At 46.2% G+C, this 25,692-nt stretch overlaps 1 protein-coding gene and 1 long non-coding RNA gene across 2 annotated transcripts in view; both read right to left on the bottom strand.

Moving 5' to 3' along the window:
* Positions 1–3,146: 3,146 nt before the first annotated feature.
* LOC106733314 (uncharacterized) lies at positions 3,147–20,474 on the bottom strand. Its single transcript, XR_001369447.2, has 3 exons — positions 20,175–20,474; positions 13,183–13,276; positions 3,147–3,255 (listed from the first exon to the last, which is right to left on the bottom strand). It is a non-coding gene; the product is annotated as an uncharacterized LOC106733314 (long non-coding RNA).
* A 3,320-nt stretch (positions 20,475–23,794) lies between these two features.
* PRKCI (protein kinase C iota) overlaps positions 23,795–25,692 on the bottom strand; it is a 60,483-nt gene continuing 58,585 nt past the window's right edge. The window contains exon 18 of the mRNA XM_027766419.1: positions 23,795–25,555. Coding sequence (XP_027622220.1) covers positions 25,468–25,555 — 88 coding nt within the window. The 3' untranslated portion in view covers positions 23,795–25,467. The remainder of the gene's footprint in view (positions 25,556–25,692) is intronic.

Here is a 25,692-nt window from a genome sequence, read left to right as displayed (position 1 = left end):
GCCAATCAGAGCATGGTTTTGAAGGTGAGGTTTTGAAGGGGAGCCAATTGTGGCCTTTATGGGAAGTGGCCAATCAGAGTATGGTTTTGAAGGTGAGGTTCTGAAGAGGAGCCAATCATGGCCTTTGACATTGTGTAATTGTTTGCTCTCTGAGAAACCGGAGATATTCGCTGGTGCGCAGCCTCCCACAGCAGTCAGCTGTGTGGGATGGAGATTGAGGGCCTTTATCGCCATGCTGCCGGCCCTCAGCCCTGGAGGCTTGAAAGCACACGGGGTACACAAGTGTGCATGCCCAAATCCCGACCGGATGGAGAAGTGGAGAGGGAGGCAGTGTGACCATGCCACGATCAGGGGTGCTTCCCCCCTCCTCTGTGTCTCTCTGGCTAGCACATGTGCCTTCTGCAAATTAAAAGAATAAAAGAAGCCAGCGTTATAAATAGCGATCTCCAACGCGCATGCCCACACCCCACACGATGATCACTGGGTGCAGGGAAAGATAGGGCTGCTGTTCATGTTTTCCCTCTCTTTTTTTGTTTATGACCTTCTATTTCTGTATGTTTTCTACTGTATATAAAATATAATAACAAAAACTTCTACATGTGCTAGTGCATTCTCAAACTCCACTTTTTTCACTGACGAAAACTGTGATGACGATATTGAGAGCTGGGCCGGCCAGGTGGCACGGCGGTTAAGACGGCTGAGTCCCATGTGGCCGATGATGCAGTTTGAGTCCCAGATCGGGCACCTTGGAAAACATGCCAGGTGCGTGTGCAAGCGAGCTCAGAAATCCCAAGAGGAGAGTGGAGGAGGAGGGTCTGCTGCGTGGCCATTCCCCTGGGGGGTGATTTCTCACTTTCCCTCTCTCTCTGTGTGTCTCTCCGGTGTGTGCATGCACCCTGTGGCAAACTGAAAGAAAGACCTTCAACAGTTATGTTTCGGGCAATGCTCTTCAACAGAAATAACGTGAGCCAGTCAGACTTCATCTGTACCCTTAGGTCAGACAGAGCCACAGTGAAAAAGAGCGAGCGAGCGAGAAGCAAGAGAAGCCCACCCAGCTGAGGCAGTGCACGCTGGATGGAAAGCACTGGGTGCCGGGCACTGCGACTGGGCAGGCTAAGGCCACATGGGAGGTCAAGGCTGGGTTCCCCGCCCACCTAAAACCACTGTCATGGGGACATGCCCCTAGGGTCCCAACTACTCTGGAGATTGAGACAGGAGGATCAAGACATACATAGGCCCTGTCTAAAATATAATCACACTGGGGCCAACAGATGGCATAGCAGTTACATTGGTGGCCTGCCACATGGCTGACCACAATTCGAGTCCCAGACCTAGTAGCTTGAAACTCACCCAGGCAACGTGTGCATGTGTGCCCAAAATGCCAGGAGAATGGAGGAGAAGGGGTTGCAGGGTGGCCATCACCCCCAGGGGATGATTTCTCACTTTCCTTCTCACTGTCTCTGTCTTTTCGGTGAGCACATGTGCCATAAGAAAAAAAAAAAAAACTCTCTATATAATAATAATAATACACCAGGGATAGCCAGTGGCTTGGTGGTTAAGGCAACTGAATCCCACAGTTCAAGTCTTGGACCTGGCGGTTTGGAAACGCGCAGCACCTGAGCTTGCATGCCCGAATCCTGAGACAGGGGTGGAGCAGAAAGGATTTCAGTGTGGCCATCCCCCCATGGGGTGACTTCTTATTTTCTCTCTCCCTGTATCAAAACTAAAATAAATAAATTAAATAATAATTATCAAAACATCACACACACACCCACCCACAGTGAGTTGAAATTAACAGCAATAATATAGCCTACTTAATTCAACATGTGCAAAATATTCTCATTTCAACCTGTAGTCAACATAAAATTATGTTTTTAAAGATTTATTTATTACATTCCATTTATTATTATTACTTTTTGATTTGTCCAGAGAGGGACAGAAAGAGAGAAAGGGAAAGCAAGAAAGCAAGACACCAGGTCTGGGATTTGAACCACGGTTGGCCATGTGGGAATCCAGTGCCTTTAACCACCACACCACCTGCCAGCCCCATCAATATACAATTATTAATAAAACTTTTTGAAGAGAAATTTTTGTTACAGGGCACATGTGCTTGCTGGAGAGACAAAGAGAGACAGAGAGATAGAAAGCCAGAAATCACCCCCAAGAAGGGATGGCAATCCCTTCTCCTCCATTCTCCTCTCAGGATCTTGGGTACGCATGCACACCCAGTGTGTTTTAAGCCACTAGGTCTGGGACTTGAACCACGGTTGACTATGTGGGAGTCCAGCCACATAACCATTACGTCATCTATTGGTTCCAATAAAACTATGTTAAAATCAAGTATTGGGAATCTAACATGTGCTTACAGTGCGGCACAGCTCCGTCTGGGGGAGTCACATTCCGGTGCTCAACTGCAGGTGCGCTCAGGCTGCCATGCCGAAGAGGAAGTTTCTGGGCATCAGAGGGCATCTGAGGCAAGCCCTCCTCCAGAGCCTTGTCCAACGATGGCGGTCCTCCTGGGGCTGAGGCAGAACCCACCCAGCTCCTCTCCACATCACAACCACAGCAGTAAGGACAGAACCGCGTGTCCCCGTGTGTGCGCTCGGCATTTAAGCACTTTTACTCCCACCCCGTCTAACTTAGCACGCCTGTAAGGTCAAGATGATGATAATGGTGAGGATGCTGCTATCCAGAGGGTGCATGCGCTCAGAGAGAGACAGAACCCTCCAGTGGGGTGTGGTCGCTCCACAATACTTTGTCTTTCATTCCTCCTTCTTGTCAGGATTTTAGGCATGCACACATATGTGCCCGGTGTGCTTTCTAAGCCACTGAGCCCAGGATTTGAACCTGTCAGCCATGTGAGGTTCAGCTCCTTAAATGACTGAAGTAGAAATTATTGAACCCTATCAAAGGTGAGGAAAGACAGGCCGAGGTCACAGAGCCAGTTAGAACCCGTCTTTGTTCAGATCGGCCATGAACTGCAGATGGATCTGGACAGCACCCCAGTGCCTCTTCCACAAGCTCCTTGTGCGTGCTGTTGCACAGTTCTGTTACCTGCTGAGAAGGCTTTCACAGAGCCAGCGAGAGGCCTGTGCAATCGAACCAAGTACGATGAGGATGTCTTCATCCACCTCCTGAAAGAACGGAAATGCAGATCACACCGCCACTCTGGGGCCCTCTTCCACCCTCTGGCTGTGCACGGTCTGATTTCCCATGTGCCGCTGTCCTGGGTGGGGCTTCGTGTGTGCAGTCAACCTGTAGTAGATTAATTAACCATTATACTGCATTGTACTGATTCCACAGTCTCTGGGGTACATTTTTTTTTTTTCGGAGAGGTTTTCACTATAGGGCATGTGTGCTTGCCAGAAAGACAGAGAGACAGAGAGACAGAAAGCGAGAAATCACCCCCCACCCCCCCAGGGTGGATGGCCATGCCGCAATCCCTTCTCCTCCGTTCTCTCAGGATCTTGGGCACACACGCACACGAGCTTGGTGTGAGTTTAAGCCACCGGGTCCGGGACTCAAACCGACTCAAGTCGACTACATGGGAGTCCAGGGACATAGCCATTATGCTAACTGCTGGTTCCCTCTGGGGTACTTCTAAAAGGGCTACATACTTGAAGCTTCTCCTCTGAGTTAGCAGAATATGATACTGAGGACTTCAGCACTGTCTGCCCATCCAGACATCAGCCACCACCCACGCCCTCCACCCCACCCCCCAAAAGATGGTTGTGATCAAAAACAGAGGGAGGGAATCCTGCTGCTTTCAGGTCATGATGATTTAACACTTCAGGATTTATGCATCCTGGCTGTCTTGCTTGGAGAGTTTCATTTTTACATCCTGCTAAATACCTTGCAGGAGTGTGGCTCCTCTGAATTAGTTAATGCCGGTAAGGCGCGCTGTGGATGGAAGTGCTAGATCAGGGCTAAATGTGAACACGGGATCCTCCAGCTGTCCTGCGTCTGCACAGGGGTTTTCAGTGTTACGCTGAAATCCTAAGGGAAATTTGCCTTTGAAAAAAGACTTGGGTACTCCCCCTGGACTGTAGATGACTAAAATATACACACGTAAGAGTGGCGATGAACACCGGGCACTTCACATTGGTGTGGTCTCCCGGCCGGAGGTCACAATGCCTTCCCTGATAGTTCACAGTGCTGTGACTGATGGCAGTGAGGAAGAGCATTCCCTGTGAGTCGTGCTGCTTCTGTGGTAGACCTTTAGCCTTCCAGATCAGGAGTGGGTGTGTGTATGTGTGTTTTGTATGTGAGTGGGCGATTGAAATAATTTAGCTGGGACCAGCAGTTAGCATAATGGCTATGTCACTGGACTCCCATGTGGTAGACTGCCGTTCGAGGGCTGGACCTGGTGGCTTAACCTCGCGCCACATGTGTGTGTATGCATGCCCAAGATCCCGAGAGGAGAATGGAGGAGAGGGATTGCGACATGGCCATCCCTCCTGGGGGGTGATTTCTCGCTTTCTGCCTCTCTGTCTTTCTGGCAAGTGCACATGCCCTATAGCAAAAAACCTCTCCAAAAAAAATAAATAAATAAAGATATACTTAAAATTACAGCACATTAGGACAGAAGGTGGTGTAATAGTTATGTCCCATGCCAGGCGTGTGTGCGTGTGTGCCAGTTTCAAGAGGAGAATGGAGGAGAGGGATTGCGACATGGCCATCCCTCCTGGGGGGTGATTTCTCGCTTTCTGTCTCTGTCTCTCTCTTGTCTCTTCGGCAAGTGTATACACTCTATGGAAAAAGTCTGTCTCTAAAAAAATAAAATACAGCGTGTTAAATTAAGTGTTGAGTAATGTTTCACTTAAAACATTTTAAATACTTGAGGGTGGCAGGTAGCATGGTGGTTAAGGGCGCTGGACTCCCACATGGCGACTGTGGTTTGAGTCCTGGACCTGGCGGCTTGCTTTCTCACTTTCCTCTCTCTCTCTCTCTCACTCTGTCCCTCTCTGGTCAAATTAAACAAACAAATAAATAAAGTAAATAAAGTTCAATGAGATAATTCTTTTCAAAAAATTTAAATACCATTTTCATTTGCTTTTACTAACATGTTCACTAAACCTGGATTTATCAAACTTCTGACTGTGTTAAGAATCATGTTCAGGGACCAGCAGGTGGTGTGGTGGTTAAAGCGCTGGACACTCCCACATGGCCGACCAGGGTTCAAGTCCTGAATCTGGTGGCTTGCTTTCTCACTTCCTCTCTCTCTCACTCTCACCCTCTGTCTCTCTCTGGTCAAACTAAAAAATAAATGAATGAATAAATAAAATAAAATAATTACAAAAAAAATAGAATCATGTTCAGTATCCTGGGACCAGCAGTTAGTGTAATGGCTATGTTGCTGGACTCCCACGTAGTCGACTGCGGTTCGAGTCCCGGACCCGGTGGCTTAAACTCACGCCAGGCACGTGTGCGTGCATGCCCAAGATCCCGAGAGGGGAATGAAGGAGAAGGGATTGCGGTGTGGCCATCCCCCCCTGGGGGGTGATTTCTCACTTTCTGTCTCTCTGTCTCTGTCTGGCGAGCGCACGCACGCTATAGCAAAACCTCTCCAAAAAAAAAAGAAATCATGTTCAGTATCCTAATTAATGTATTTTATTTCAATGGCCCATCTTTGCAAACATTCAGAAAATATTTTCTTACCAGAAGGAAGACTGAGTGGCTTTCCACTCTTTTTATTAAATAATAATTTAATTGTTTTTAATTCATTCATTTATTTTAATTTGATGAGAGAGAGAGAGAGAGAGAAAGCCACCAGGTCCAGGACTTGAACCTTGGCTGGCCATGTGGGAGTGTCCAGCACCCAACCACCACGCCACCTGCTGGTCCCAGAGTGACTTTCCATTCTATAGTGTTTTCTAATCCTCAACTTTTAAGCTAGGTTGATACTTAAAAATAAGAAAACTGCTTAAGTCAGAGCAGATAATGTTGCAGGTTTCTATTTTTATTTAACAGCGAGAGTGTATGAAAAACATGACTTCTTGGATACCTTTCATTTTTTAATAAACAAAAAATAAATCTAAATTTGCAGCCTAAAACCCATTGGGTATTTCCTCTAGAATCCACAAAATGGCTGTTACCTTGCAAATAATTTACAGTGATGTTTATAAATGTTATTTTGGCTGATCCAAATTTCATCCTAGGACTAGAAGCAAATTATCCTTCATCTTTTAATTGCTTTTCAACATAAGAAAGTCTTCGGTTTATTTTTAATCGTCAAAATTCCTAAATGCTCCAGCAGGATCCTCAGTCAATGTAAATTTACATAATTCATCTTCTTCCACTCAACTTGTTTTTCTATAATTAGTGCAGCTGTCACCAGGGAGCCACATGCTTGTGGGCAGGTAGCTATGGGTACAGCAGGCAGGCTTCAGTCAAACCTTCCCTTTGAAACCATCTATCAGGTCTTCTCCTTACTTCAAATGAGTCGGTTCCATACAGAAGAATTTAGTTCTTCTTTAGAAGGTCTCCCTCTTCAAACCCCACCTTTTTTTCTTCACTGCCAGTGGGTGTATACCCTCAACAGAGTCACAGAGAGACAGAGACAGCGAGAAAGAGAGAAAGTACTCCCCATGGGGCATGGTCATGTTGCATCCTTTTTCTCCTGTGTCTCTAACCCGTCAGGAGCTTGGGCATGCACACACACATGCTGGCGTGTTTTTCAAGGCCCTAGGGCTGAGACTCAAACCACAGTGGTCCATGTGGAATCCAGCTTTCTGTGGACAGTACCTAGTGGCTGCAATCCAGGGCCAGCCCTCCTTTTCCAAATTTCGACTGTCATTCCCTGACTTACCACTCTTCTTCCAGGTCCACTTAGCCAGAAGACATAAATAAGTTCTTAAGGAACTTCTTGGCCAAGGCAACTTTTAGGCTGCATACATAATATTTCTCTTTATAGATTCTGTATTTTTATCAAGACATAGCCTCTTTTATAATGCAGGGTTGTTTTGTTTTGTTTTGTTTATAAGCTGGAAAGTGTGTGCACTTTCTAGAGAAAGAGGGTAAGGGAGAAGGCACCCCCAACGAGGCATGGTCACACCACAATCTCTTCTCCATTTCTTCATCCAGTTAGGATTTTGAGCACACATGCACATATGCCAAGTGTGTTTCTTTCTTTTTTTGGAGAGGTTTTTGCTATAGGGCGCGTGCGCTCGCCAGACAGACAGAGGGAGACATAGAGATAGAAAGCGAGAAATCAGCCCCCAGGGGGGATGGTCACGCCGCAATCCCTTCTCCTCCATTCTCCTCTTGGGATCTTGGGCACGCACGCACACGTGCCTGGCATGAATTCCAAGCCACCGGGTCCGGGACGCGAACCGTGGTCGACTACGTGGGAGTCCAGCGACATAGCCATTATGCTAACTGCTGGTTCCCCCAAGTGTGTTTCTTAAGCCATGAGGGGTCAGGATCCAAACCATGCCATCAATCATATGAGATATGGTCCCCTTAGGAGCTGGGTCACTGGACTGGCCTTCAACATGGAGGTCTAATCACGCCTAGGTCTTTGGTGACCAGCCCCCACCATGAAGCTATCTAGGGACCCCCAGTCATCAGTCATCTCATTAGCATACAAAAGACACTCTGCTCCAGAGATTCCAAGGGTTTTAGAAGCTGCATGCCAGGAAGCAGAGAAAGAGATCAAATATATATATATATTTAATCAATCATAGTATCAATCTTCTTCAAGTGTCATATATTCCGTTTTTGTGTATTCTATTATTGCTGCATTTGTGATATTTATTTTTATTTTTTAAAAGAGATTTTTGCTATAGTGCACTCGCAGGAGAGACAGAGATACAAAAAGCTAGAAATCACCCCCCCAGAGGGGATGGCCACACTGCAATCCCTTCTCCTCCAGTCTCTCTTTGGGATCTTGGACACACACGCTCACACACACACCTAGCATGAGTTTTAAGCCACTGGGTCTGGGACTCAAACCAAGGTAAACTATGTGGGAGTCCAGCGAGGTAACCATTATGCCATCTGCCGGTCCCTATTTGTAATATTTATTTTATGAGTTGAGTAGCCAAGGTTTTATGACATCTAAATCTTCACTATAAAGAGAATTTCCCGTAAAATTATAAATGGAGCGACCAGAAGGAGGTGTAGGTAAAGTGTTGGACTCCCACACGGCTGACAGCTATTCAAGTTCCAGACCCAGCAGTTTGAAAATCACATCGAGGGCATAGAGGTGTGTGTCCAAAACTCCAGGAGGAGAAAGGAGAAGGGATTATGGCATGGCCATCCCCTCTCAGGGCTGAATTTTTACTTTCCCTCTCTCTGTATCTTTTTCCAACTAGCGCATGTGCCTTATGGCAAAAAAAAAAAAAAAATCATAAATGGCTAAGAGAAAAGCACGTAGTGAGTGCCTTGTACCTGCTAGGTGTAGTGGAGGGAAGAGGAAGCGTGTGTAGCCATGTTCCTTGGCGCGGCAGGGCTTGGCGGGAGTATAAATACATAGCAGCGGTTTACGACTTAGATGGCCAAGGGTGGCAGAACATGCACATAAAAAAATCCCACCATGGCGAGGCTGACGTGTAAGTGACAGGGGACGATTCTCCCTCGGGATATTCTGTTTCTACAGGCCTTCTGGAGAGGCCGGGCCCTAGGTGGGTTTCAGCCCGGGAGCTCCTTCCAGGGCCGGGAAGGTGCAGTCCTAGGTCCCCAACTTAGCGTGGGGGTTGGCTGGGGGTGAGAGGTCTGGTGAGGCCCAAAGCTGCTGTCTGCAAGAGCCCGACAGAGCAGAGCCTCGAGGCCCAAGGCAGTCACCCAGGAAGGAGGGCAGGTGGAGGTGAGAGACAGCAGAGGAAGCCCAAGGACTGAGAGGAGGCCAACAGGGCAACTGCCCACGCACGTAGCATCAGGACAGGGGCTTGGAACGCCAGGTGGTGGTGTTCACCTGGGCAGGGACAGAAAAGAGCTCAGGACGCACACGACTCAAATGACAAGGAGTCCAGCGGGCAGTAGAACACAGGCCGGAAAGCCTGGTGGGTAGTGACAGAACCTGGAGGTGGTTGGTGCTGAACGGGGCGGAGGTTAGAGAGGGGCGCAGGCGGGAGCTGGAGGGGAGCAGCAAGGTCACAGCAAGCACAGGTAACTGAGAAGGGAGAGGTGGTCCTGTGGCCCTCTGAGGCCAGTTTCAGGGCTGCCCACCTGACGCCCCTCCAAGGGCAGGCAGGTGCGGCTGGCGGGCCGCGGGGATTCTGGGTGCACAGTAAGGGACAGGCCTCAGCCCCCTTGCCTGAGTTCCAACACCGCGACGACGTGGGTCTGACTCAGGCTGGTGGCTCCAGGCTGGGCCAGAAGAGCTCCCAGGGCAGGGTCAGAGTAGTGGGGCGGGCGAGCAGGGAGGATGAGGTGCGGGGCATTCTCTGCGGTCTTGGAGAGCACCCCCATGAGAGACCAAAAGGCGGGCACAAGGCCTGTGGCTGCGTGTTTCCAAGAACAGGGCTCTAACCTAGAAGACGACTCTGCATTCCCGCCCGCCCAGCTCTGCGGAGCCCTGTCAAGAGCCTGGAACACAGACTAACTGAGTACCTTCCTGGTTCCCCTTCCTGGTTCCACGAATACTGCCTTCAAAAGCAGCAAGAGTGGACCCCTCCCCAACGCTGTCTCTAACAAGCCCCTGAGCTCAATGCAGAGACTTCCAGAAGCACTGTGCTGGAGAGGGTGTATGCTTTCCGGGTTGTCCTTCTCCGCTCAGGAAAAACTGAAATCTTCTTCTGCAGGCCAAAGAGGAGCAGAATATCCTGTTTGCTTCTAGAATTCGTTTCTTTAAATAAAACATTCATTCATTCATTCATTTATTTATTTATTTATTTATTTATTTATCTAGTTATTTGTTGTGATCTTCAGGCCCCTGGACCCTGGACTTGAACTGTGGCCAGTCATGTGGGAGGCTAGGGCCTCAACTACCACACCACCGCCAGCCCCGCTTCTAGAATTCATCTTAAGAATTAATCTAGCAGCCAGCAGATTGTGTAGTGGTTACATCACTGGACTCCCACATGGCTGGCCACGGTTTGAGTCCCGGACATGGCTTGAAAATCACACTGGGTGCGTGTGCGTGCGTGCCCAAGATCCCGGGAGGAGAACGGATTGCAGTATGGCCACCGCCCTTGGGGGTGATTTCTTACTTTCTCTCTCACTGTGTCTATCTCTCTCTGGTAAGCACACACACCCTAAGGCAAACCTCTTAAAAAAATAATTAATCTCCAGGCCAGCCCTGTAGTCTAGTGGTTAAGGGAGCCAGATCCCACATGGGCAACCATGGTTTGAGTCCTAGCCCCGGTAGCTTGAGAAACGCACCAGGCACCTGTGCATGGGTGCCCCAAATCCCAACAGGATGGAGAAGTGGAGGGGAAGGGACTGTGACACGACCAAGCCCCCCTGGGAGTGCTTCCTCCCACTCCACTGCTGGCAGGCATACCCACACTCTGGCAGTTAAAAATATAGAAGACTTGGAGCCAGCAGATGCCATAATGGTTATGTCGCTGGACTCCCATGCAGTCGAAGGTGGTTTGAGTCTCAGATCTGGCGGCTTAAGCTCACACTGGGTACGTGTGCATGTGTGCCCAAAATCCCGAGAGGAGAATGGAGGAGAAGGGATTGCAGTGTGGCCATCCCCCTGAGGGGTGATTTCTTGCCTCTGTCTCTCTGTCTTACTGGTGAGCACACACACCCTAAAGCAAAAATCTCTCTTAAAAAAACAACAAAATAGAAGTCACTGCCTTTGGGACCAGCAGGTGGCATGGTAGTTAATGTCCCTGTACTCCCACATGGCTGACTGCAGTTCTAGTCCCAGACCCAGTGACTTGCTTTCTTACTCGCTTTTGCTCGCTCATTAGCACATGTGCCCTATAGCAAATGAAAGAATAACAATAATAAATAAAATTAAATAAGTGGGGGCCAGCAGATGGAGTAATGGTTATGTTGTTGGACTCCCACATATTCAACTGTGATTTGAGTTCCAGACCGGGCGGCTTGAAACACATGCCAGGTGCATGTGCGTGTGTGTCCGAAATCCTGAAAGGAGAATGGAGGTGGAGGGAATCACTCCTGGCGAGATTTCTCACTTTCTGTCTCTCTGGGGAGTACACATGCACTACAGCAAAAACTCTAAGAAAACAATTAAATGATTCTAAAAAAGGAAAAGTCATTGCCTTCAAGGGCTCCTCTGCTCATGGGTGAAGGGAAGGGAGATTAAGGTCCAAATTCCCAGAAGAGAATTCTCGGATCTGCCACCCACGTTAAACTTGACTCCAAGTAGCCTTTGAGTATTTCTGAGAAGCAAATCCACCTTCCAAGTAGGAAATGTGCTGCCCTGAGGAGTTTTCAATACTATGCGCCCGGTCGATGTATCAGAGCCAGCGCTACCCTGACGTCCGCCCCTCTGAAATGCTTAGTACAAAATAAACAAGTCATCAACTACAGCACGTCTACACTTCTGGTCGCGACAGTGTCTCAGGGTGCCCTCTGCCTTCCCTCCCAGTTGTTACCAGAGCAACCTGGCCCTTCTCTAACGCTCCCCTGACATCAGCACTGGGAGTCCCACAGAACTCCGGAGTGATTCACCTCCCCACCTGCAGCAGGAAGTCCCTCTAGCCTCGGTCAGCGCTTAGCGTGTGGGTGAAGGCCTTTTCCAAGGGCAGTTTTCCAAATATTATCGAAGCATAAAACCATCGGGTGATCTACTACAAACACCGGCTCCTGGACCACCTGGTGGCGTAGTGGTTAGGGCCGCTGGATCCTTCATGGCCGACTGAGCAGTTGGGATCCCGGACCAGGCGGTATGAAAACCATGCCAGGCCTGTGTGTGCCCAAAACCCCACGAGGAGGATGGCGAGAAGAGGCCGCTGTGTGTGGCCATCCCCCGGGGTGATTTCTCACTCTCTCTGGCAGGGCTAGTGCCCTATAAGCTAAAACAAACGCACACTCACCAATAAATAAATAAGCAAAAAGGAGCCAGGATTTAGTGTTTGCTTAGATGTTGGGCCCTGGCTCACTTGGACACTAAGACTGTCGTGGTGGCCTTAGAGTGGCAGGGCCCGTGGATCCAGGCTGACCCTTCCTCAGATACAATGGAATAAGCAGAGTACCATATAGTAGGACAGTGGCAAGGCCACCCAGCATGAACCCCAAGGCAGGATTTGTACCCCAGGTGGGGCAGGGTGTGCAGGCAGTAGGAAGGACCCAGAACCCTGAGCTCTTGGAAACGTGAGAACGAGCAGCCTCCATAGGACAGCAGAAGCCAGTGAACCTGCTGAGGACGAAAATGCTCCTTTCTCCTGGAAGCAGAGTCTGGCAGGCACAGGACACGACAGGACAAGCGGCCAGGGAAGGGGCCGGGGAAGGAGAGCACAGGGCAGCCGGGTCCCTGGAGGCACAAGGCGTCCTGTGTAACCAGCTCACGGGGAAGACCTCTCAGAGAGATCTCAGAACCAACCCCAGCCTCTGCCAGTGTAGACCTTGGGCCTCTCGGAGGCCAGCAGCTCCTGCACTTCTCTAAACAAGGGAGCAGCCAGGGAGGCAGCCAGCACCGGACTGTGGGATTAGGCGGCCCCCACAGCCTGTTGGAGGTTGGCGTCGTCCCTGATGGGCCCCAGACAGTTCCGAGTGGTGGGAAAAAAGAGGTCCCGGCTGGCCGGGAAAGCACACTGCAGACGTGTATGATGCAGGAGGCTCAAACCACTGAGAGACAGAATGCCACATCGTGGGGACGAGGTGGCGGGGTTGAGCCAGGGCAGACAGGTGCGGAGAAAGGACAAGGCCGTGACACGCCCACACAGAGGATCACCAGGGAGCATGCAAGGCGGGGTTAACAACAGCAGGCGCTGTGGAGCTGGGGACGCTGGATCTCAGCTGCCGGGCTGTGCAGTTCGAGCTCCAGACGCAGCGGCTTGAAACCCACTCCCGGCGCACGTGCCGGTGTGTGTGCCCCAAATCCCAAATCCCAGGAGGAGAATGGAGAAGGGACTGTGGCATGACCGGTTCCCCAGCGGGTGTGTGTGTGTGTGTGTGGGGGTCAGTGTGTGATTTCTCACTTTCCCTCTCTCTCTATCTCTCTGGCGAGTACATGCCCAGGTAGCAAAAGTAAAAGAGAAAAACAGCAGTGCAGTGCCGGTGTGCACTTTCTCAGAGAAGCGGAAATGTCAGGGTTCCTTTTACCTTCGCTGCACTGAAAGGTCGCGGGCACGCGGGGACCACAGGGACCCAGAGGACGTCATCTTCCTTCCTTCCAACTTCTTTTGTTTCCATTCTCCTTCGGTTACATGGGGGTAAGAGTACAAAGTAATACAGGTTAGTCGTTGAAATTTACCTAGCCTAAGATGCTAATTCCAAGCCCTATCTCCCCGAGAGTTCAGCTCAGTAGTCCAGGGGTGGGAACTCTGTGAGGATTAAAGGAGACACCAGCAAAATATTGGGACCAGCAGGGGGGATGGTGGTTAAGGCGCTGGACACTCCCACGTGGCCAACCACAGTTCTGAGTCCCTGGCTCTGGCGGCTTGCTTTCTTACTTTCCCTCTCTCTCTGTGTCTCTCTCTCTGGTCAAATTAAAAATAAATGAATGAAAAAATAAAATTAAATAAACAATTATTTTAAAAAATGTTTCGCACATGCCTGGTCCAGGCCAGCTAATAGAGGCCACCCGTAATATTATTATTTGAGTGGATCTGGCATGAGAAGCAACTTCCTTTGGAAAACTGAAACTTCTGTAGCATCATTGAAAAAAAATTTTTTTAAAGAATCATTTGTTTAATTTTATTTATTCATTCATTTAATTTGACCAGACACACACACACACACACACACACACACACACACACACACGAAGTGAGAAAGCAAGCCACCAGGTCCAGGACTCAAATCTCGGTTGGTCACGTGGGAGTGTCCAACGCCTTAACTACCATGCCACCTGCTGGTTCTTGCAGCATTCAAAATTAAATGGAAGTTTAAAACGCCAAGCTTCAGGGGCTGGCAGGTGTTATGGTGGTTAAGGGTGCTGGACTCCCACATGGCCAATCATGGTTTGAGTCCCGGTCCTGGCAGGTTGCTTTATCTCTCTCTCTCTCCTCTCTCTCTCTCTTTCCCCCTCTCTGGTCAAATTAAAATAATAATAAAGTTCAATAAAATTAAAAAGAAAAAAGAAACACGCCAAGCTTCATTCTGGCTAGGAAGAACAAGTTTCCCCCTACTAAATGAATGCACAACATATTTTCACGAATACTTTGGAAGTGGACATTTTATACTTCCTAGTGACTCTTACTGCCAAGTTACACGACCAGATCATCAAGTGCTGTCAACAGCACAAGTCTAAAGAAGCTGCCAGTGAAAAGCCCGTGGAGAAGAAAGTGTAGGCTGTTGAATGCACCCCGGTGCGCTGTACATTGATGTGGGCGGATGGAGGAGATGGCTGCCTGGAATTGAGGCAGAGCGGACATTCATTTCCAACGGGATTAAAAGAAAAATGCCTTCCTTGGCAAACGGATGATTTCAACGATTTGCTTCCAGTACAGAAGCGTCCGGTGGGTCGCAGGCTAGACAGTGGTGCTCTGTGAGGCAATGCCACGTGGGGAGGTTTCCGGTTCAAGTCTAGAGACTTCCCTGAGTACGCTGAGCACACGGGGCCTGTGACCCGGGGCTGCCTCAAGGCTGGGGGTGTGCCGTCCGTTGTGGCCATCAAAAAATAAACTTTAAAGAAAAGTGCTCAGTGTCTGTGAAGCAGGAACTGGTCAAAACTCTTCTGAAATGTTTCTGGTGGACAAGGTAGTGTCTGAGAGCATTCAGGGGTTAACTCTGTGAACAACACTGCCAGACTGCCATGCGCTATTGGCCATCGAAAATTCACACCTAAAGAATGTAGGGCTGGGAGCCGGCAGGGTGGTGTGGTAGTTAAGGGTGCTGGACTCCCACATGGCCGACCATGGTTTGAGTCCTGGACCTGGCGGCTTGCTTTCTCACTGCCTCCCACCACCACCTCTGTCCCTCTCTGGTCAAATAAAATAAATAAATCAATTTTAAAAGTCTTTTAAAAAGATTGCAGGGCTGGCACCATAGCCTAGTGGCTAAGGGAGCTGGATCCCACATGACCAATCACAGTTCGAATCCCAGGCCTGGCAGCTTGAAAAACATTATCAGGTTTGTGTGTGTGCTTGTGCCCTCAACCCCAACAGGATGGGAGGAGGAGGGAGGATTACGGTGTGGCCAAGCCCCTTTCTGTCTCTGGCCAGTGCATGTGCTCTCTGGCAGTCAAGAAAAAAAAAAAAGAATGCAGACAATTTTTTGGATTTTTTTGTTTTAAGGTTCTTGCCATTGGGTGCGTGTGCTTGAGGGAGAGACAGAAAGAGAAAATGAGAAATCAGTCCCCAGGGGGAGAGCCCTGCCACAGTCTCTTCCACTCCTCCCAGGGTTCTGGGCACATGCACCTGCTGGGTGTGTTTTTCAAGCTGCCAGGTCTAGGGCTTGAACTATTAGTGTCAGCCACGTGGGAACCAGCACCCTAGCTATGCCACCTGCTGGCCTCTTGGATTTTATTTTCATTGAATTCTTTTACATTTAAATGATCAAATTGGGCCCTGGCTTTATTTTCAACTTTAAGTATTCTTTGTAGACGAAACATAACAGGAATAGACTCTTCTTCGATGTATCCCCAGTGCCTGGCACACAATAGACTAGTATTTGTTGAGTTAATATATAAGTTTTTTTTTTTTTCTTAGAGAGGTATTTTTTGCTATTGGGCGCATGTGCGTGCCAGACAGACAGACAGAGACAGAGATACAGAAAGTGACAAATCACCCCCCGGAGGTATGGCCATGCCACAATCCCCCCCTCCTCCATTCTCCTCTCAGGATCTTGGGCATACACACACATGTGCCCGGACTGAATTTAAAGCCACCGGGTCTGGGACTTGAAGTATGGTTGCCTGCATGGGAGTCCAGTGACATAACCATCATACCATTGGTCGGCCTCCCAATTTAAAAAAAAAAAATTATTTAATTACATTTGTTATCAATATTTTTTAATGATTAAAAAGAGAGAGGGAAAGTGAGAAAGCAAGCTGCCAGGTCCAGGACTCGAACTGTGGCTGGCCATGTGGGAATCCAGCCCGTTTAACTACCATGCCACCTGCCAACCCCATAGTCCCTAAATTAATATAGAAGTTTTAATATCTAGAATGGTTAAAGAGGGCAGGGCAATTCTATTAAAAACCTTGCCATGCTTCAAGATAACATTAGTAGAGATTTCCTTGTGAAGAGCAATCCAAACAATGCATTGACTTTAATAGGCTTGTAAATTCAAAACACACGATTAGCACTGATAAACCTGGAACCCCCTGGTAACTGGCCTGGAATGAATGCATGGGCTCCCTTAGGGCTCAGGTGCCGGTAGCTCTGACCTTCACTGCGGTGAGACTGGCCCCTGGTGGTGGTGAAAGTCACACCCTGGGACACACCGACAGCCACCAGTTCTCCCACTCACCTCACCACCTAACCCACCCCCAGACCTTACTGCGGGAGTTGGGGAGGACTGATTTTAATTTTATTCGTAGGAAATAGCTCCTGCCTAAATTAGCAACAGAGGCACAGGCTTTTATTTCTCCTATCACAAACAAATTCAGCTTTAACAGGTCGGTTTTTGAAATTGTGCAGAGTCCGGATGGTGCTGGATGTACTGGGAAGCCTTCTCAAAATACGTAAATTAAAATGTAAAACTTAAAGAAGGAAATTCAGCGCCTTTAACCACCCGTCAGCCCCAAAAGGTAATACTTTTAAACTGAGCACATTTAGTCAAATAGTTCATGCATGCAAATCCTTTCATGGACCTTAAACCCTCGTTTTGTCAAATAAATAAAAATTTGGTACGAAGGAAAAATTTTACATAGAACATTTTCTGTAAAAGGCCATAGAATGAGATTTCTGTATTGAGTGGCCTTTCCGTGTTCTTATGAGCGAATGTATTGGATGAACTGTCACCACGTGTGGCTCGCACTGCAGACTGTGTATCGTGCAAGCTGGTCTGCCCTCTAGTTCCTTACAGGGCGCATGCGCTCCCTGGCAGACAGAGAAGGTGAGCAGTCACTCCCAGAGGGGAGAGCTTTGCAGTATCCCTACTTTTCCTCGGGACTTTTGGGCAGACATGCACACACACCGGCATGTTTTTTTCCCCTCCTTTAAAAAAAAAAAAATTTGCTATAGGGTGTGTGTGCTCATCAGAGAGAGAGAGAGAGAGAGAGAGAGAGAGGAAGTGAGAAATCACTCCCCTCCCCGGGGAAGGCTACAGTGCAACCCCTTCTCCTCCATTTTCCTCTCAGGCTCTTGGGCACACATACACACATGCCAGGTGTGATTTTCCAGCTGCAGGTCCTGAACTTGAGCAGTGGGTGGCTCTATGGGAGTCCAGCATCTTAACCACCGCACCACCTGCCGCTCCACAACACATTTTCAAGCAACCTGGTCCAGGATTCAGAGCAATGGGCCATGTGGGTCGGTCCAGCTGCCTTAACCTCCACAGCACCTACTGGCCCTATATGTACATTTTAAATCAAATTAAAAGCACTCAGTACTTCCCTCTCATGGCAAAGACAAAGCATCTAATTTTGCAAGGATTTTGTTACAGCCTTTCGACAGTTTTTTTTTTTTTTTTTAAATAATTATTTAATCTTGGGGGCTGGCAGGTGGTGTGGTGGTTAAAGGCGCTGGATTCCCACATGGCCGACCACTGTTCAAGTCCTGGACCTAGTGGCTTGCTCTCTCTGCCTCTCTCTCTCTCTGGTCAAAATTAAAAAATAATGATAATAAATAAGTTATTTTTAAAAAAGAATTATTTAATTTTATTCATAATTATATTTTTTAATTTGAGCAGAGAGATACAGATAGAGACAGAGAGAGAGATAAAGTGAGAAAGCAAGCCACCAGGTTCAGGACTCGAACCATGTCATGTGGGATTCCAACAACTTAACCACCATGCCACCTGCTGGCCCCTCAACAAGCTTTTTCAAAAAGAATTATTTAATTTTATTCATAATTATATTTTTTAATTTGAGCAGAGAGATACAGATAGAGACAGAGAGAGAGATAAAGTGAGAAAGCAAGCCACCAGGTTCAGGACTCGAACCATGTCATGTGGGATTCCAACAACTTAACCACCATGCCACCTGCTGGCCCCTCAACAAGCTTTTTCTTTTTAAAGAATTATTTACTTACTTAATTTTTTTTACATGTTTTTTGGGGGGAGAGGTTTTTGCTATAGGGTGCATGCGCTCATCAGAGAGAGACAGACAGCGAGAACACCCCCCTGGGGGGGGTGGCCACACAGCAATCCCTTCTCCTCATTCTCCTCTCGGGATCTTGGGCACACATGTACACGCACCCGGCATGAGTTTAAGCCACTCAGTCCAGGACTTGAACCATGGTCAACTACATGGGAGTCAAATGATGTAGCCATTACACCATCTGCTGGTCCCATTTTTAACATGAGTTTTGCCAGAGGAGGACAGAGGGAGAATTAGACAGCAAGCCACCAGGTCTGGGACTCAAACTGTGGTCAGCCCTGTGGGAATTCCAGTGCCTTAGCCACCATGCCACCTGCTGGCCCAACAGGCTCTTTCTTACACTACCATTAGGATTTGTTCTGACCACCTAGTCTGTCAAGGAAAACTTGACCTACAGTGTAACTGCCTAGTCTGCCATGGGTTTAGACTTTCAAATACCTTATGCAAGACTGTAACAGGCACCAGCCATGGTGGCATGGGCAGTAGGGCACTGCTGCGTAATGCCAGGGTCACAGGAGAGGCCTGGCTTCAGCTCCCAGACCCACCTGAACACAGCACAGCAGCACACACCTGTGCTTCCAGCTAACTGGGAAGTGGGGGGCTGGAGTGTGACGTCCCAGGACCCTGTTGAAAATACCTATCTCGGGGCAGCCTGTGGCCTGGTGGTCACATGAGCCAGGTCCCACATGCCTGACTTCGTAGTTAGTGTTCCAGCCCCAGTGACTTGAAAAACACACCAGGGGCATGTGCATGCGTGCCCAAAATCCCAAGAAGAGAAATGGAGAAGAGAATCTAATGTGAGCATCCCCCATCGGGGGTGATTTTTCACCCTGCTCCCTTCTCTCCAGCAACCACATATCCTCTGGCAAAAATAAAAAAACAAGGGGGTGGCAGTAGATGGCCGTGGTCGAGGCAGTGGACTCTCACGTGGCCAACCACAGTTCAGTCCTAGACCTGGCTGCTTGCTCTCTCACTTTCCCTCTCTTTCTGGTAAGCCAATTAAGAAATAATGGGGTCAGGAGGTGGCGTGATGGCTAATGCACTGAACTGCAGTTCAAATGCCGGACCTGGCGGCTGACTTTTTCTGTTTACCTCTTTCTCTCTCTGTCTCTCTGGGGAGTGCATGCTCCCATAACTAAAATAAATATATATATATATACATATATATATATATATATACACACACACACACACACATATATATATATATAAAATTATATTTATATTAAAAAAATCTCAAAAACTCCAAATAAAGAGGAAATTTCGATTTCTTTTTCATAAAAAAAAAAAAAAAAAAATTAAGATACTGAGAGACCAGCATGTGGCATGGAGGTTAAGGCAGTTGAACCCAAGTTCAACTTGGCAGTTTGAGTCAGCCTGAAAATCATGTGTGCAAAATTCTGAGGGGAGGATGGAGGGGAGGGATTGTGGAGTGGCCATCCCCTCGGGGTAGGAAGGTGCTTTCTTACTTTTATTTTTTCTAAGTCTCTGGCAAACACACCTGCCCTATAGCAATAAGCTGAAATTAATTAAATATTTTAAAAACCAAAAAACCTTAAAAGAGATCATGTGTACACATGCGTACATGTGTGCCCAAAATCCAGGGAGGAAAAGGGACTGCGGTGTGGCCGTCCCCCTGGGGGTGTGATTTCTCTTTCTGTCTCTGTCTCTCTGGCAAGAACATGCATCGCTATAACAAAAATCTCTCAAAAAAAGAAATTCATACAAATTTCATTACTGACCTTGATAAACTATCATGACCACATGTTTTTTACTGGGTTTATTTGGCTTTCATCAGCAGACTAGCTGTTACGGTCACCTTTCTCAGCCCCTCTTCTCCATCACCAACGTAAAGCGCAAGGGTTCTTTCATCAGCCTTATTCCATACCAGACACACAGTGAATCCCAGCCAGTCACGTGTGGGTCCGAAGTGGTCTGCAGGTCCCGGAGCAGGAGAGGACAGGCATGGACAGGCGAGGCGACTCGAGGTTGGGTGCTGTCCAGGAGCCAAGCTGCCGAATTTCAAGCACTGAAGACTGGCTTTACCTTTCAAGGAGAAACAGTTGTTCCAGTGACTAAATGCCCTACTACAAAACTTCCCTAAAGCTTCAAGTTCCTCTTTGGGTTCTGTTTTGGGATTTTTATTGACTTACAGGAAAACGGTCGAATTTCTGATCTGATTCCTGGACTCGGCTGGGCAGCACTGTATTAGAACTGACCGCAATTTCATTTTAAGAAAGAGTTACAATTAGGATTGGCCAGCCCCTTGCACAGTTGGTGGGATACTACACTGCAGGGCTAGAAGCCACATGTCAACCGTGGTTCAAGACCCCGGCCTGGCTGGTCTGAGAGCACCCTGGTGCGTGCCTGGAACCTGTGGCCTGGAGGACAGGGACTGGCACACGACAGAGCCCGGTGGGGGTGCTGTTCTCTCCTGTCTATGTACATGTGGTCCATTCTGGATAAAAAAAAAAAAATTAGAATAAAATACGGAAGACACAGACCAGTCTTGGTGATTTTAATACATAGCACCTTGCTCTCTGGTAAAGGAAAAATTGAAGGCAGTTAAGATTTCATTCTCAGTACCAGCAGGTGGTGAAATGGTTGTGTCACTGGACTCCCACATAGTCGACCACAGTTCAAGTCCTGGATTCAGTGGCTTAGAACTCACACCGGACGCGTGTGCGTGCGTGCCCCAAATCTTGAAAGAATAGAGAAGGAATTGTGGCCTGGCCATCCCCCCAGGGGGTGATTTCTCACTTTCTGTTTCTCTCTGTGCCTTCAGCAAGCGCACACGTCCTATAGCAAAAATCTCTCTTTAAAAAAAAAAAAATTTCATTTTTGTGAAGGGAAGAAACATGAAGTTATAGTAAAGAAGACAGTGTGTGGAACACCAGATTCATTACACTTGTTTACACGTGGACGATACCTATGATTAAGAAGTTCTCAACTTTAGATCTCTGTAGAACGTAACTACGTGATTCATCATCAGTTCTGCATGTTTAAATTTGCTTCAAGTTTTTGTTTTGTTTTAATTGCCAGAAGGAACTGCACTCACCAGAAACAGAGAGATGAAAAAAGTATTCCCCAATGGGGCACAATCCCTTCTTCTCCATCTCCCCATCTATGTGGGATTTGGGGCCACAAACCCAGCATGGTTTTCAAGCTGCCCTGGCTGAGATTTGAAGTGCAGAGGGTTATGTGGGACCGGATTCCCTTTACTATTAGGGTACAGGGCTTGCTCATCTTTTTTTTTTTTAACTTGGATTTTTGCCATAGAGTACGTGCATTCAAGAGACAGTAAGGGAAAGTGAGAAATCACTACCAGGGGAGACGGCCACACTGCAATCTGCTCTCCTCCATTCTCCTCTTGGGATTTTAGGCACATAGGCACCTGGTATTTTTTTTAAAGCCACCAGGCCTGGGACTCGACCCATCCAGTCAGCCATATGAGATCTAGCTGCCTTAACCACCAAGCCACCTGGCTGGCCCACCTTGATCTTTTCTTTAAAAATTATTTTTTTATGTAAGTTTTTATTTATTATTATTTTTAAATTTACCCACAGAAGAGACAGAGAAACAGAGAAAGTTAGAAGAAAGACTCCAGGTCCAGGACTTGAACTGCAGCCTGCGATGTAGGAGTCCAGTGCCTTAATAACTATGCCACCTGATGGCCCCAATTCTCTTTTTTTTTAAAGAGAGATTCTTTTGCTATAGCGTGTGTGGGCTCACCAGAGAGACAGAAAGAGAGAAATCACTCCATAGTGGGGATGGCCACGCTGCAATCCCTTCTCCATAGGATCTTAAATGCATGCACACATGCCTGTGTGTTTTTTTGTATGTGTGTGTGAGAGAGATTTCTGCTATAGGGCACGTGCACTCACTGGAGAGATAGAGACAGAGACAGAAAGTGAGAAATCACTCCCCAGAAGGGATGGCCACACTGTAATTCCTTCTCCTCCATTCTCCTCTCGGGATTTTGGCACACACGCACACGAACCTGGAGAAAGTTTCAAGTTGTCAGGTCTGGGACTCGAACTGCAGTCGACCATGTGGGAGTCCAGTGATGTAACCATTAGGCCATCTGCTGGTCCCCTCCCTGATTCACTTTTAAAACCAGTTAAAATGCTGTATGCTTAGCAGATGGCATAGTGGTTACATTGCTGGACTCCCACATGGCCAGCTATTCAAGCCATGAACCTGATGGCCTGAAACTCACGCCAGGCGCATGTGCATACGTGCCCAAGTTCCCGGAGGACAGTGGAGAAGAAGGGATTGTGGCATGGCCATCTCCCAAGGTGGGGATTCTTTTTCTCCCTCTCAAGGTCTCTGTCTCTCTGGCAAGTGCATACACCCTAAGGCAGAAACCTCTAAAACAAAAACAAAAACAAAACAAAAAATACCTCTTGAAAATATTTTGATTATGAATGAATATTTAGTCTACACTGTAGTACCACTACCATCAGGATGCTGTTTAAGTACAGCAAAATTCTAAACAAATTTTCATTTTTTTCCTTAAATTCTGATAATTTTTATTCTTACACAAATTTATGATATGATACATTTTAAAAATCATCCAGTCTCAATGGGTATTAAACATTTTTATTTCAAGATTTTTAAAATAACAAAAAATGATACACAAATACAGATTACATTATCATGACCAAGGCAGTATTCTACCTGACAAAAAAATCAAAATGAAACAAAATTTATAAAGTAAATGTACCGGTACTGAACAAACGTAATACTTGAGATCCAGTCCAGGCTGCATACACACAAAATGACTGACCACGTGCTTATGCAAAATAAGTTTCTTCTTCGAATGCCAACATCCCAGCCTTTCTGGCTGTCCACTGCCTTTTCTTTTTTTTTTTTTTTGAGAGAATCTTTATATAATATAAAAATAACTGGCATGGCACTTAAAGACTGCAAAAAATAGAACACAATTAAAAACATCTGTAATGCAATTCTGTATAAAATATACATGGCAAATTTTATTGGTTAAAAAAAGATTTAAAAACAAAAGACCACCATGAATAATGGTTAAAACCTCATCATATAAAAATGCTCATTATTTGTACATTATTGGTAGAAAACCGATAGTTTTATTGTGTGAAAAATAGTGGTTTTGTGTGGTGGGGGGGGGGGGGGGAAGCAGGGAAGGGTATGTCTAACCTAAAGAAGTCATTCACTCAAAATTGATTTAAAGCTGTAAATAACAACTCACTGCTTACTCCCTCTCAAAATGTTTTATCGTGAATATTCTAATATTTAGCCACAGGACAAAAGAAAAGATTAAAGTGTTTTCTCAAAATGAAATCCAAAGGCCCACGAGAATTCTAAGGTAGGCCCAGTAATGTGTATTTTAAACAGATTCCCTAGGTGATTACTCCATATTCAGAAATGTGAGAACTAATGCTCTGGTGATAACAGCACCACTTAAAAGTGAGATCTTGAACATATTTCTGACATCAAACTCAGAAACCTGTCTAAGTTTATGAATTAAAGTGAAGGCTGCTTTCTGTTTTAAAATCAGTATCAGGTATGAAAAGAAACACTAATGCCTTTCAAACCAACATGTGAATATACGTAAGCCTCTTCTGAGGTTCTCATTGCTTTCAGACTTACTTATGTGAAGAAAAAAGAGCACATGGCCAGAAATTGGGAAAATAACGGTCCTAAGAAAATGTAGCATCCAGAAAAAAAAAAGATAAATTAAATACTTACAAATTTTAGATCATTCTAAATTTAAGACTAAATCGTCTAAAGACTAATTAACTTCCCCTAAAATTAAATTTTACTAAGATTGGAAAATTTAAGTAATGTAGATTATTATGGTTACTTTTTAAGTCCCTTTTCATAAAAACAAAATTAAATAAACAACAGAAGGCTGCTATATCTAGCACCCCTTTAAATAATAAGTTGTTAAACAGTAATGTTAATAAAAAGTAACCTGAAGAACTCTGCCCCTGAAATGTATTCTTATATATTAAACATTCTACTTAATAAAAGTTCACCCAGGAAGCTGGGACTGGACTGTGTGAGCATGTATGCTGTGTCCTGAACATTTACCTGCATATACTTCCACATTTTTCTTGGACTGCAGTGACGACTCCATAAACAGGGTCTAAAGGTACAGATAATGTGCTTTTGGGAAAGAAATGAGCACAGATTTAAAACATTCTCCTTGGAAGGTAAACTTTTTTTCGGTATACTAAATTATAAGGAGAAAAAGTTAGATGTTCTGCTGCCACTAAATAAATGGAATGCTTTTACAAGTATGAGAACAAGTGTCTTTTAAATTAAATCACAGAGAGCAACGGTTGGGTTTACTTGCCGGAAAGAAAGAACTACTACCACTGTCTCTCTGTATTTATTTTAAATTCCTCTCGTTTTTTCCTTTCTATATACGGAGTAATTTCCCACTCAACTGCATCCTGTGACTTCCAAACGGTATACATTAATATTCTAGGTAAAACTTGTGCTAAGGGGACAACCTCAGAAGCTACCCCCTTAACAGACTAAAAAACTCACTTGTGCCAGTTTTTTAAAAAATAGCTAATGATTTGGAATTTGATTCTTAATAAAATTTGTCTTTTTTTTAACTCAAGAAGAATATGTATACCCCAGTTCTAAGCAAGCAACATCTTTCATTGCCAATTTAATACGCTGCCTTAAAAATCAGTAACTTAATTACATGAGGCAATGATGAAATTTGCAGGTGAATGTTTAAACATCTGAAACTACTAGGTAATACGAGTGTTGCTGGAGTTTGAATTCATATTTTATTCCAAAATTAAACTCTCAAATGACTTAACACAGACTGACAAAAAATTATGGGAGGCTTACGATGTGATCCCACTTTCTGTCTTACTGGAACAGATACGTTCTTTTAAAAGCAGTGGTACTTCTTTTAAACAAAAGACAACCTCGTTACGTATCAGCAGGCCTCTAAAGAACCAGTGTGACTAAATTTTGACACGATTGTCTGGAAGCTAGTTTTAATTTCTTTTTCACAGCTAACCATAGATGTAATGATTGACTCTTACAGTCTACAATAGAAGATACCGAGTGCTACTTGTAGGTGGCAAATAGAGACGATTAATTGCATCCAGGCTAGTAAAAGTGTACCCATGCATTAAATGGCAACACGAGCAGAAAGCACAGCTGAAAAATCAGGATCAGACACATTCTTCTGCAGACATCAAAAGAGGATTGATATACTCAAAACCTTCAAATTCAGACTGATCAATCTTCCTCACAATGTCACTGTTGAAAGAAAAATACATTTATTTCCATTGTAACCGTGGTTCTTCAACCTTTAATTTAAATGGTAAAATAAGGTTAAAACAAAACAAAACAAAACAATAAGGGTAGGTGTATAAATTGTGAAAAAAAAATCTATA

Source organism: Tupaia chinensis, unplaced genomic scaffold, assembly GCF_000334495.1.
Source record: "Tupaia chinensis unplaced genomic scaffold, TupChi_1.0 Scaffold143333_1, whole genome shotgun sequence".
NCBI classification, from domain to species: Eukaryota; Metazoa; Chordata; class Mammalia; order Scandentia; family Tupaiidae; genus Tupaia; species Tupaia belangeri.
Note: the sequence above shows the minus strand (reverse complement) of the source record. Positions and strands in the feature narration are given on the sequence as shown.